Source organism: Geotrypetes seraphini, chromosome 1, assembly GCF_902459505.1.
Source record: "Geotrypetes seraphini chromosome 1, aGeoSer1.1, whole genome shotgun sequence".
NCBI lineage: Eukaryota > Metazoa > Chordata > Amphibia > Gymnophiona > Dermophiidae > Geotrypetes > Geotrypetes seraphini.
In genome coordinates, this window is record NC_047084.1 from 51750405 (window position 1) to 51763994 (window position 13590).

The window sequence follows — 13590 nt, forward strand, 5'->3', positions numbered from 1 at the left end:
AAGCTTATGGAAGAAAATTAGTGAACACTTGTGAAATGATGTTGTCCATTGGTGTGGATATTCATCCTGCTTTTCTCAGAGAACACCTGCTACAGGTGAGCAACTTTGCTTTATTTTATCATGAACGTTAATACAGGTTTATGGTGCAGCAAGGTGGACTTTTAATGAAATGCTTGCAATAATTTTTTTTTTTTAATCTTTCTGAATCAAGGTTCATGAGCGAAGTGACCAGTCCGATTTTCTTCTTATTATCCTGAAGGAGATCTTACAGAAACGTTCAGATCTACACCTGATTTTAATGAGTGCCACAGTAGACAGTGAAAAGTTTTCTAAGTACTTTACGCACTGTCCCATCATAAGAATTTCAGGAAGGACTTACCCCGTTGAGGTAAATCAGTGTTTTTAATGTGTGTGAGTATGCTCAAATATCTGAAAAACTTCAGGAAGCTGCCTTTTGACAGGTATTTGGCTGTTAGAGGTATTTTGATTGAAATTGTAACCAGATTTTCTCTAAAGTGGAAGCTAGAGAATAACACGGTGACAGAATTTGTTACCGTCCTCGTCCCAACGAGAAACCATCCCATCATTCTTTAGTGTCTATCTCAACCTCTGTCCTTCTACACCAGCATTCTTCAATGCAAGGCTTGAGGGTCGGTGGTTGTGCCAATTCATACTCTGATTCTTCCCTCTCTCCTTAAAAAATGCCAACTGCGTTGACTCCAGCTAGTACAGAATATTGCACTCAGGCTTCTTTATAATTACTCAAAATTCAACCATATCACTCCGCTTCTCAGACTTCCGATCTCTTTCAGGATACCTTTCAAATATAATCTTCTCACTTTTCAGATTCTGGACTCTGGTCTTCCATTATTCTTATTTTCTCATTTGATTCCCTATTCACCCAGGAGAGAGCTGCGTTCCTCAAATCAATCCTTACTGTCTACTCTATTCCATCCTTTAGGCAGCTGTTTTTGGATATTTACAGAGACTCTACTTTCTCTGTAATGGCTCCAGCTCTCTGGAACTCCCTCCCGTTATATCTGTGAACAGAAAAATCCCTCAAGTCATTTAAGTCTCACTTGAAGTCTTATTATTTCAAAATGGCATTTGAACCTAGTTCTTAATAGTTTGTCACTCACTCAGAGAATAAGCTCTGGAATGCATTTCCAGAGGATTTGTTAAGAGCGGTTAACATAACTGGTTTTAAGAAAAGTTTGGACAAATTTCTGTAGGAAAAGTCAATAGTCTGCTATTGAGACAGACATGGGGGAAGCCACTGCTTGCCTTGGATCATTAGTAAGAAATGTTGCTACTCTTTGGATTTTTCCAAGGTACTTGTGACCTGGATTGGCCATCATGAAGACTGTGCTAGATGGACCATCGGTCTGACCCAATAAGACTATTCTTATGTTCTAAAAACTGCATGACGGGACTGTATAGAAATAAAGGAAAAGCAGTCAAACATGGTAGCAGGGAGGACTAGTATGTTCACCCTTCAGAGTTTGCCCCAGGAGCTTACCCAAGGATCACTTCCTGTTCCTAGGGCATGCGCTGCCATGAAACAAAACACCTCAAGTCACTTAGTTGTAGTCATACCATTTTGATGGTGGCACCAGACTAAGCATGAGTGCCTGGGCATTGCTGCTTCCCAAAGATCCCCTAAATGGTGCGGGTCTTCTGAGGGAGGTGGAGCCTTTTTTAGATAGAACTTGAGCTGGAGGAGGGTTGTTCTACTATCCCAAGAGCATTGGACCACTAAAATAACATTGCTAGCAATTTGGCTCGCAAGCAGTATTGTATAAGCTGAAAAGCATTACCATACTACGATAGACCAAAGGTCCATCAAGTCCAATATCCTCATCAGTCAATATTCTGATACACTCCTTAGTTATTTCCCTTATTGATTACTGTAATGTGCTTTACTTAGATATTTGTCAAAAAGATATATGTCGATTACAAATGATAACAAAATACTTCAATAAAACTGATTACTGGCAGAAAGAAATATGATTATGTTACACTCCTCTTAAAATTTGCTCACTGGCTTCCAGTAAACTTTAGAATAGTATATAAAATATACTACTACTCACAGTCAAAATACATCTTTTCAATACTCCAGCATTTCTTGATTGTCTCCTTATTTTGTACACACCATCAAGAACCTTATGCTCCGCTCAACAAAATCTATTAGTTATCCATTCACCAAGACAAGTTTTTAATGACACCACAAGACACACCATATTCTCCATCACTGCCCCATCACTATGGAACGCTATTCTGATTCACCTCCGAATAGAAACTTCCATAGAAAAATTAAAAACATCTCTCAAAACATTCCTATTTTCAGATGCATTTAACGCATCACCCTCTTTTCTGTGATCAACAATAGATAACAATTAAACCATTGCAAGCCTCCTAATTTTATGGCCAATTAGTGACTCCCCTCTTTCCATCCCTTTCTCCCCCTTCCCCCTCTTTCTATCATGACTATGGAGTTCTGCTCTTTTCCCCCTTTGTTTTATCCTTATAGTCTTCTCATTATTTTTGTATTGTTTTATATTTTGTGGTTTTTTAAAAATTTTTATTAATTACTTTGTTAAATTTTATAATTTTTGATTATAAACCACTTGGACTCCTTGATAAGCAGTATAACAAGTCTCCAATAAACTTGAAACTTTCTAACAGTGCCCAACTTTCTAACAAGTGCCTGGCAAGATCCCAAAGAGTAAAATAGATTTTATGCTGTTAATCCTAGAAATACTGTAAGCAGTGAATTTTCCCAAGTCTATCTTAATAAAGGCTTATGGACTTTTCTTTTTAGGAAATCAACCAAAATATTTTTAAACATTGCTAAACTAACTATTTTTAGCATTATTCGTTTACCATGGAATTCAGCATCTTGCATTATCGAGGTACAGTAAAAGTTCACTTTTTATCACAGCGTGATAACTTTCCCACTTAGTAACAATTGCATGTGGGATCTCTCTGAGAGAGAAAGAGATAATGGTTACTGTGGATGGGTAGACTAGATGGGCCATTTGGCCATTTTTTGCCATCAGCTTTCTATGTGAAATACGTACAGTACCTGAACGTGACTAGCCTTCATCTACTGAACTAAATTCTAATGAATAAACAAATAGTTAGATATTATAAATACATAGTTGCAAAAAGGACTCCAACATGAATATGTGATACCAGAAACGATGCTTTCCTGAAAGATGAGCTTGTGTGAGTCAACTAAGATTCCTAACATTCATTCTTAATACTTAAAGCTACAGGATGCCAACAGCCATGTGAGAAACCAGGGCAGTGTAGAAAAAACTATTAGTGTCATTGAATATCTTCTTTTTCATGGGTAGCTTTTCATAGTTTAGTCTGCTCTTCTGGTGTTTTGAGTTCATTAGGGAATCATGCAAGCTTGTTTGTCTCTATCCCCATTTTTTCATTTTGTGTATATTGATTTACAAAATTTTATTTAGCAAGGTAGAAGGTGCTAAAATTTTCAGAGGTCAAGAAATATTCTATAATTCCATTTTCTCAGTTTCTATTCTTCACTATTACAGATTTTCCATCTGGAAGATGTAGTAGAAGAAACAGGCTTTGTTTTGGAGCAAGATTCAGAATATTGTCAGAAATTCATAGAGGAGGAAGAAGAAATAACGCTCACTGTTACCAGCAAAGGAGGAGGTGTCCGACAATTTCAGGTTGAAATTATTTTCCATTTTATTATACAGAGAGAGGGAAAGAACATAAAAAATAAAATATAGGTATATGGGACTGCCATGCCTATTAATTTAATATTGGTTTTTATCTGTTTTTCGTTCATTTCTTTTGTTTTACCTGTCTGTATATTGCTGTAGATATAGGAGCTAGGGGAGATTTTAAACAGGAGATAGGGGAGATTTTAAACTAGAAACTGGGGGAAGGCCGACAGTCGCTCAAAAGAACATGGTTCAGGACAAGTTATCTTTAAAAGATATCATCATAAAAGGGAAGATAGAACAACCTAATAGTGAGATTGCAATACGGGCCACAGTAGACCAGGTTTCCTTAACTACAGAGCAGGCTGATTTTAAAGATTGCAAATTATCTATGCCCACTGTAGAGCAAATTGTAAGTAGATATGACAAACGCTGTTTAAAATGTATATATGCAAATGCCAGAAGCCTAAGAAACAAAATGGGAGAGTTAGAATATATTGCCCTAAATGAAAAGATAGATATAATAGGCATCTCTGAAACCTGGTGGAAGGAAGATAACCAATGGGACACTGTCATATCGGGATACAAGTTATATCATAGTGATAGGTGAATACGTGGATGGCCTCACGTCCCAATATACAGGGTATTTCATGCTAGTAACTCATACACAGACATGTAATTTAATCAAAATAATATTTATTTCATTTTATGTCCAATTAAGCTTGAGGTTCAAATTAGAATTAAGATTACATTGCCAATTACATTCATTACCAACTTTGCAAAATATTCTGTGTATGGGGGGCGGCTCTTTCATGGCTAAGTGGCCCATATGGAGAGAGGATTCTCCCCCCTGAGCAGAAGCTGGTACTTGCTTATGAACCCTCATAATGACCAATATTACATCACTCTGATCTACCAATGGTTAGCTACAGAGGCTGTACTTATTTGAACAAAGAAACTCCTTTTAGCTCTTATAGATACCAGGCTTAAAGAAAAGTTTTACAAATCATATATTTGTTTATAGCAATTTCTGAAGATGCATAAAACATAATATACCCAAAGAAAACTCCCTTTCCCAGTATCCTTAAGAATTTCAATCAAAACAGTTCTCTGACCAAATTGTTTGAAAAGCTGACAGCCTGGGGTTGAGCCCCCCCCCCCTAATGAGAATTCCTATTCTGGACAGAAAAGTTCCCCTTTACAATGCAGAGATGTGTTTAGAAGTAAACCAACACAATTAAAGAGACTTCTTGGATTCCTACTTTGTTTCACTTGCTTAATTATTATGAAGAAGAAAAACCAAAGATTATTCTTCGTAAGACCTAATACAGGATTATAAAATTAAAAGAAAGTTACAATATTCAGAATAAGAACAATCCAACCCTCTACCATATTCCTAAACCCAAAGGTCAAACTAGCTGACCTTTCTATATCCTGGGCCTCTCAAAGACTGGCATTTCCATGGTAACCATTCCTTCAGCCTTAACTTAACAAGTTCCATATGTTGCTTCTCAGGACTTCTTAAAGTTTTTTGAATCTTATAAATGTAAAAGGTTTTAAATTAAGCACAAATCATTCCATCACATATATTTCATGCATTCCTGGATCCAGAGAACACTTCAATTACATCCCACACTCATTTCTATCACATATATGATTATAAAGTACTTATCTTTAAATAAAAACTGTCTTGCTCAGGAATGTGATATCCTACTACCATTACTAGGATCTGGTATTAATTAAAGCCACGAGGCTTCAGGCCCGGGAAACAGAAAAAAGAAAGAAAGAAGATAGAGAAAGATTAATACCTCTACAAATGTGTTATATATGCATGTACCCAATTTCCCTTATGATCTTACTTAACCCAGCAATTTCCATAAATACTGAATTCCCATTTTCCTTTGTTATATACAATTTTCCTGGTCATTTGTGATCTATCTTCTAAAAGTTTCATTGTGTGTGCATATAAGACCCTCTGATCAGGACTTAGGAAGGTCTCTGTTGCGCCCTGCTATTCTGTGCTGTTTGCGCTAACCAGGCCTTCCACATAGGGTGGATCAAATTGGTGGAGGTATAGCATTATATATTAAGGAGGGCCTTGAATCAAATGGACTGAAAATTCTACAGGAACAGAAACACCTTGAAATCCCTATGGGTAGAAATTTCATCTGTAAGGGGGAAAAGGATAGTGATAGGAGTATTCTATCGTCAACCTGACTAGGATGAATGGAAAGATGCTGAAATGTTATCAGAAATTAGGAAGGCTAAGAAACTGGGTATCACAATAATAATGGGTTACTGTATTTCAACTACCACAAAAACTGAAAGAGATAATTAGAACCACTAAACACCAAAGACTATCTCATTCTACTCAAGTTGGAAAATATACAACAAACAGACTGTGGTGGAGAAAAAGACCTCACACTTAGTCAAGAAGCTCATTAATACAGCAAAAGCTGCAAAGCAAATGAGCCCTTAGTCATGAATTGGTGAAGGAGGTAACGGTGCTGGGGCTGCTTGATAACAGTGATCATAACATGATCAGATTTGATATAATCCATGGAATAAGTTTACACAGGAAATCTAATACAGCAGCATTTAAGTTGACTAGGATAACATGAGGAGAATAGTAAAAAAGAAACTTAAGAAGTGCAACTGCAATAGTTGGATGTTATTTAAAAATACCATCCTGGAAGCCCAGACTAGAAATATTCCATGTATTCAAACAAGAGGAAGGAAGACCAAACGGCAGCCAGTGTGGTTAACAAGTGAAGTGAAGGAAGCTATTCGAGCTAAAAGAATCCTTCAGAAAGTAGAAGGATCCGACTGAAAATAATTGTAAACAGCATAAGAAATGTCAAGTCAAATGCAAGGTGCTAATAAGGAAGGTGAAGAGAGACCTTGAAAAAAAGATTAACTGGAAGCAAAATCACACAGTAAAAACATATTTAGATATATTAAAAGCAATAAGCAAGGAAGAGAATCGGTTGAACCACTAAACAACCGAGGGATAAGAGGCTCTCAGGAAAGATAAAGCCATAGCAAAGAAATGAAATTAATGCTTTGTTCCAGTCTTCATTAAGGAAGATGGGGGGGGGGGGTTACTGGTGCCAGGAATGGTATTCAGTTCTGAGGAATCAAACTCATACAAATCACTTTAACACTGGATGATGTATTGGGCCAATCTGACAAATTGAACAGTAGCAAATTGCCTAGACCAGATGGTATACATCCCAGAGTGCTGATAGAATTGAAAACTGAACTTACAGAGCTATTGTTAGTAATTTTTCTTTAAAATCCTGCATAGTACCAGAAGACTGGAGGGTGGCCAGCATGACACCAGTTTTTAAAAATGGTTCCAGAGGTGATCCAGAAAATTATAGACCGGTGAGTCTGACATCGGTTCCGGGCAGACTATTATAAAGAACAAAATGACAGAACATATATGTAAGCATGGATTAATGAGAGAAAGATCTGAGGAAATTAGAAAGTCATGGGATAGGAAGTAATGTCCTATTATGGATTAAGAACTGGTTGAAAGACAGAAACAGAGAGTAGGTTTAAATGGTCAATATCCTGAATGGAGAACGGTAAATAGTGCGGTTCATAATCAAAACTAAAACCCTGTACAGCTAGAAATTATATAACTCAAAATATAAGCTGAATCAGTGCATTAGAATCAACAGAAGCAACACAGAAACAATTGTTCAAGGAGAAAAAGTCTCAGACCCCTGTGGGGAAAACCTCTTCTAACTTAAAAGGATTGGTTAGCATCATTGTTAAGAAAACCCCTCCTGTCCACCTGTATTACAGCTGCTGAATTTAAAGAGCTGCATTCGTTGCTGCAGTCAAAATTACATTTTAAAGTCAACTCATCCTAATTCCTCCCGAAGATATCTTCTGAACCTGTCTATAGTTCTTCCTGTCTTCTTCCCAAGACCACATTCTCACCCTGGTGAAACCTGCACTCCACACATTGGACTGTAAATGTGCTCTTGCTTATTACCTGAATTGAACAAAACTTCACAGAAAATCCACTCAGCTGTTCTTGTCATTTGATCCTAACAGACTTGGATCTCCAGTTACCAAGAGGACAGTCTCCACATGGTTCGCTATACTCAGGCTGGACTGCTACTGTAAGATTGTATCACAGCACATAGGGTTAGAGCAGTGGCAACTTCAGTAGCTCATCTACGTTCCATTGCCATTGAGGGCATCTGTAAAGCAGCTACTTAGTCCTCAGTTCATACTTTCACATCCCGTTACAGTAAGACATAAGAAGACTTGAAGCAGTCCAGAGGAGTCCAGACGAAAATGATAGGAGGTTTGTGCCAAAAGACATATGAGGAGAGACTGGAAGCCCTGAATATGTATATCCTACAGGAAAGGAGGGACAGGAGAGAGATGATTCAGACGTTAAAATACTTGAAAGGTATTAACATACAACAAAATCTTTTCCAGAGAAAGGAAAATGGTAAAACCAGAGGACATAATTTGAGGTTGAGGGGTGGTAGATTCAAGAGCAATTTAAGGAAATTCTTCTTTACAGAGAAAGGTGGTGGATGCCTGGAATACGCTCCCGAGAGAGGTGGTGAAGAGGAAAACGGTGAAAGAGTTCAAAAAAATGTGAGATGAACACAGAGGATCTTGAATCAGAAAATAATAGTAAATAGTGAAGAACTAAGGCCAGTACTGGGCAGACTTGCACAGTCTGTGTCTGTATATGGCCATTTGGTTGAGGATGTGCTGGGGAGGGACTGGAGTGAGCTTTGACGGAGATTTCATTAGTTGGAACCTAAGCACAGTATCGGGCAGAACATTGGTTTCTTGCCCAGAAATAGCTAAGAAGAAGAAAAATTTTTTTTAGATTGAATCAGGTTGGGCAGACTAGATGAACCATTCGGGTCTTTATCTGCCATCATCTACTATGTTACTATCAGAATCTTTCCAGATTGGATGGTCAGTTTGGCCAAGCAGTTCTGCAAAATTTATTCTCTACATAAAGCCAACTTTCCTCCAACCCATTTGGTTTCAGCTAGGGAGTCCCACATGTGAGAATATGCTGCCTACTTGTCCTGGGATAAAACACAGTTACTTACCTGTAGGGACATCAGGCAGATATTTTCACAACCCTCTCACCTTCCCTTGTTGGCTTCTTTGTTTTTTTGTTTTTTTACTGAACTGATGGTCTTGCAAGCCGACCTCAGGCGGGAAGGCACTGACACATATGTGGTACGGGCAGTCTTCAGACTTTCAAAAGTACACTTTTGCATTGTCCTTACCGAGCACCTTGGATGATATCACCCCACATGTGAGAATATCTGCCTGATGTCCTCAGATAACACCTGTTACAGGTAAGTAACTGTGCTGTTTATAAATGTCTTTTAATGTAATGTAACTTCCCTTTACACTTATGCATAAGCAAGTGGGAGTAGGAGAAAACCAGATCAGATGTTTTAAACCCAAAGCACAGGGAGCTTTCAAACCTATGTCTTAGGTGTAGAAATTGATAACCACCTATCCACGAAGAACCACATGCAATTAATAATAAAACAGTCTTTACTGGTGATGAGAAAACTAAGATCCATCAGAAAATACTTCGAAATAGAGGTTTTCTGAATTGTAGTGCAATTCCTAATCCTATCTCGACTAGACTACTGTAATATAACACTAGTTCTTTGCTCTAAAACGATGCTATCACGCCTACAAGTAGCTCAAAATGCAGAAGTAAGAATCATATACAGACTGTCGGGGTGGGGTGTTGAGGGTTCGAGGGGGGATCGGTGGCAGGAGAGAGTAGGCATCCCTCCTGGTAATCATGATGGGGGGTGTTGGGGGCATTTTGCTGACCTACATTTCTGTCATCTGTCGCAGCTCTAGGGAGGCGCCTAGGGCCGCTTAAACCCGCCCAAGGCCACTTCTGGGAGAATCCATTCCCAGCCTTGGGCAAGCTTAGGTGTCCTCCCTGTCTCCCTAGACCCACGACAAACGTCCGCATTCTAGGCGTCCTTCCTCTGGGAGTTTTTTTCTAAAAACGTGTGTCCCGATTGGCTGCCAAACAGTGGTAGGACACCTACCATCGCCTACAATCGGGACACCTTGTGTGTTTACAAAAAAGGCTCATCTGTGTCTGTTGCTTCTGGTGGCAGCAGCCCAATAGTTCTGAAAGATGATTTTGTGAATCAATAAATTAAACATTATTGTGCAAACAATGCACAAAATAGCTAAGCTAACAGAGACCTACTGAAAGTATGTGAAAACAGAAAAATGTTTCTTTAAACGGAAGGATGCTTATAAAGTATCCCAATGACTGCTGTGAAAAAAAATATTTGTGGAAACAAAACAAAAAGTGCATTAATTCTCTCTATTTGTAGGAGTACATTCCTCTTCAGACTGGGACTGCAGCAGATCTGGGTCCTGCCTATCAAAAGTATAGCAGTCGAACACGCCATGCTGTTGCTTACATGAATCCAAACAAGATCAACCTGGACCTCATTTTGGAACTACTTGTATTTTTAGGTACTGCGTGTTTTCATTTCAAACAACTTTCACACTTAGTGTGAATCAACCAATGGTGGCCAGCGTTTCACAAGTCTGCTGCCTCAGGGTGTAACATATCTGATCAAACTTTAAATCGGACGCTAAACAGATGTAGGAGATGCATTTAGCATCCGATTTAAAGTTTGATCGGATACGTTACACCCTGAGGCAGCAGACTTGTGAAACGCTGGCCACCGTTGGTGTACCCATAAGATAAGTTGATTTTTTCATCTATCTGTAACATCTTCCAAGCAAAGCATAACACAGCACTGTGCTAGTTTCATTTTAAGGAGGTTTATTGCCAGTGAGGTGAACGCTTAACCACCCCCTATTCCACCATTGTGGAGGTGGGCAGGCCCTTGTCTGAGGCTTTTTCCTCCATTTGAAAATGGTCATTCAGCCTGTACTGTTTTATTAATACACCATTTGATATAGTGCATCTTTCTTTTGTGAAAGTGTTTTATTAGTACTGTTTGTTTTCACAATATCTGAGTCTTTTTGGCTATATATTTAGGTTAGTGTAAATCTAGAACAGTTCAAAAATCATAATAGTCCCACTATTCCATGCTGCTGCCTCTCTGTGTCAGGTTCACAGCAGGGTCTAAGACCTCTTTAAAACATGCTTAATCCTGACATTTCAGGGACCATTTGGAGTGTTCTGTCATATTGGTATTGTAAAACCCAATTTGTTAGCTGCTTATAGATATTAAACAAATTCTGAATGTCTGTCAAATACATTGTGATGTCTCTATAATGCCCAAGTGTCTCCTATTTCAAAACTTGAATCTAAACTTTGTATAATTTCCTATTTTAATCTTGCAGATGTTAGTCCGCAGTACAGGAATATAGAAGGAGCTGTACTGATTTTCTTGCCAGGCCTTGCTGACATCCAGCAATTATATGATCTCTTATCTTCTGACAAAAGGTTTCACTCTAAAAAAAGGCAAGTACAAGTATAGGGAGTGAAGTGTTCCTGTGCATTAAAGAAGAGCAGGGCTCAAGGGTGCATAGCTGATGATCTTAAGGTGGTAAAAAACTGGCAAAAGCCAGAAAGATGCTTGGGTGCCTAAGGAAAGGACTGACAGCAGGAAAAAGGAGGTGATAATGTCTCTATATGAAGTCTGTGATCAGACCTCATTTAGAATATTGTGTACAGTTTTGGAGGCCTATATCTTCTAAAAGTTATAAATAGGGTGGAGTTGGTACAGAGGGCAGCTACTAAAATGGTCAGTGGTCCTCATAATAAAGCATATGGAGTCAGTTGTAAAGATCTCAATTCGGGGAAAAAAGTGGGAAAGGGGAAGATACAATAGAGACATTAAAATACCCTCATGGCATAAATGGGGAAGGAGGTAAGCCTCTTTTAATTGAAGCCCTGGAATTAACGGCATAGGATGACTGTGAAAAGGAAAAGACGTGTAATCTCAGGAAATACTTCTTTACAAAAAATGTGGTGGATACATGGAACAGCATCCCAGTGGAGACGAGGACTTTATCTGAATTCAAGAAAATATGAGACAAGCACAGAGGATCTTGAAAGGAGAGGAAGGGATTGTAGTGCTTGGTAGTTGGTATAGATGGGCAGACTCTATAGGTTGTATGGTCTTTATTTGCTGTCATTTTCTCTTTTGCGGCTTGTTTTTGTCTGATAAGGAACAAGTCTCAGAAACCATTTTATGTCTTTTGGGTATTTGGTATGTTTTTCTAGTGCAATGTGTCTAGTGGTCCTGAATGCTAGGGTCTTGTATTTGAACTTGCAATTTGCTTGCAGAAAACTGTCAATCATGTTTTCCAACTCCACCTCCTTCCCAGGGAGCTGCTCCTGTCCCCTCAATTTGTTTTCTCCAAGCAAGTTGCTCAGAAGTGTTTTTGATTTGCTCTGCGGCTTTGTTATTTTCAGACATTTTTGCTCCGTGATCTTTGGAGACTTGATATCTGGAGGTTCCCACTTGGTGGGACCTCTGCCTGGGAGAATAAGTCTATCGTTAGCAGGATCACCCCCTTGGGAATACCTAAAAAGCCAGCCTGCTGATATTTTTTTTAGAGCTCAGAGGCCGTCCCCTAAGTCAGTGTTTCTCAACTTTTTCTAACCAAGTACCACCTAAGTCTAACAAATAACTGGGTAACCCTGTCCAGGCTCGGCCCCTGACCCCACCCCCATAATAATAGTACTAATTGTAACCCAATTTCTTACATCCATTTTTCATATACACACAATATAATCTTAATACACAATGATAACCACAAAATTTAAAAAACACAAAGTACACTGTACGCAAGTGTTAATTATCATTTATATTCTTTTTATTTTCCAAAGAGGTCAAGGCAGATGACCTGAAAATATGCAATGTCAACTCAGTAACAACTATGGAAAAATAGACAAAAATGGTGCAAATATAGACAGCAGATATAAATTCTCAAAACTGACACATTTCAATCACTAAATTGAAAATAAAATAATTTTTCCTACCTTTGTTGTCTGGTGATTTCTTGATTCTCTGGTTGCATTTCCTTCTGACTGCATCCAATATTTCTTTATTTCTGCCTCCTGCATGCTTCCTCTTCTCCAGACCTCATTCCCTTTCCCAATCAACATATCTCTCTGTCCTTTCATGAGTCCAACTTTTCGTTCTATCTCCTACACCTCTATTGAAAACATGTCTCCCTCTCTTTCTCTCTCACTGTCTCCATCTGTCTTGAGAGATCCTGGCATCTCTCCCACACCCTCTACTGCCACCATTTTAACACCGTATTGCGAGGCCTCAGCGAATCTCTGTATGAGCCCTTGTGAAACACTTCCTTTTTTTAATTATTATTTACGGTATTCAATTTTCTATACCGTTCTCCCAGGGGAGCTCAGAACGGTTTACATTAATTTATTCAGGTACTCAAGCATTTTCCCTGTCTGTCCTTGTGGACTCACAATCGGTCTAATGTACCTGGGGCAATGGAGGGATTAAGTGACTTGCCCAGGGACACAAGGAGCAGCATGGGTTTTAACCCACAAACTCAGGGTGCTCAGTCTGTAGCTTTAACCACTGCGCCACACTCTCCCTCCATTCTGGATCTTACCATTAAGACTGTATTCTTGGTGGTAATTACATCAGTAAAAAGAGTCTCCAAGTTGCAAGCTCTTTCCTGCAGGGTGCCATTCCTCAAGATTACGAAAGTAGGGATCTCCTTACACACAATTCCATCCTTCTAACCAAGGTTGTCTTGGGCTTCCACGTTAATCCTGAAGTCTATCTGCCGGTGTCAAGTCAAAACCGTGGAAGACAAAGCGCGCGCCGACAACTGAGCGCAGTGCGGAGGCGCGCGCCAAAAAAAATAACAGTTTTTAGGGGCTCTG

General features: G+C 38.9%; 1 protein-coding gene across 1 annotated transcript in view; it reads left to right on the top strand.

Annotated features, from left to right (window-relative positions):
- The window catches only part of DHX29 (DExH-box helicase 29), a 213170-nt gene that overhangs the window by 121123 nt on the left and 78457 nt on the right, over nt 1-13590 (top strand). Inside the window, exons 13-16 of the mRNA XM_033931250.1 lie at nt 212-388; nt 3564-3704; nt 10076-10220; nt 11064-11184. Coding sequence (XP_033787141.1) covers nt 212-388; nt 3564-3704; nt 10076-10220; nt 11064-11184 — 584 coding nt within the window. The remainder of the gene's footprint in view (nt 1-211; nt 389-3563; nt 3705-10075; nt 10221-11063; nt 11185-13590) is intronic.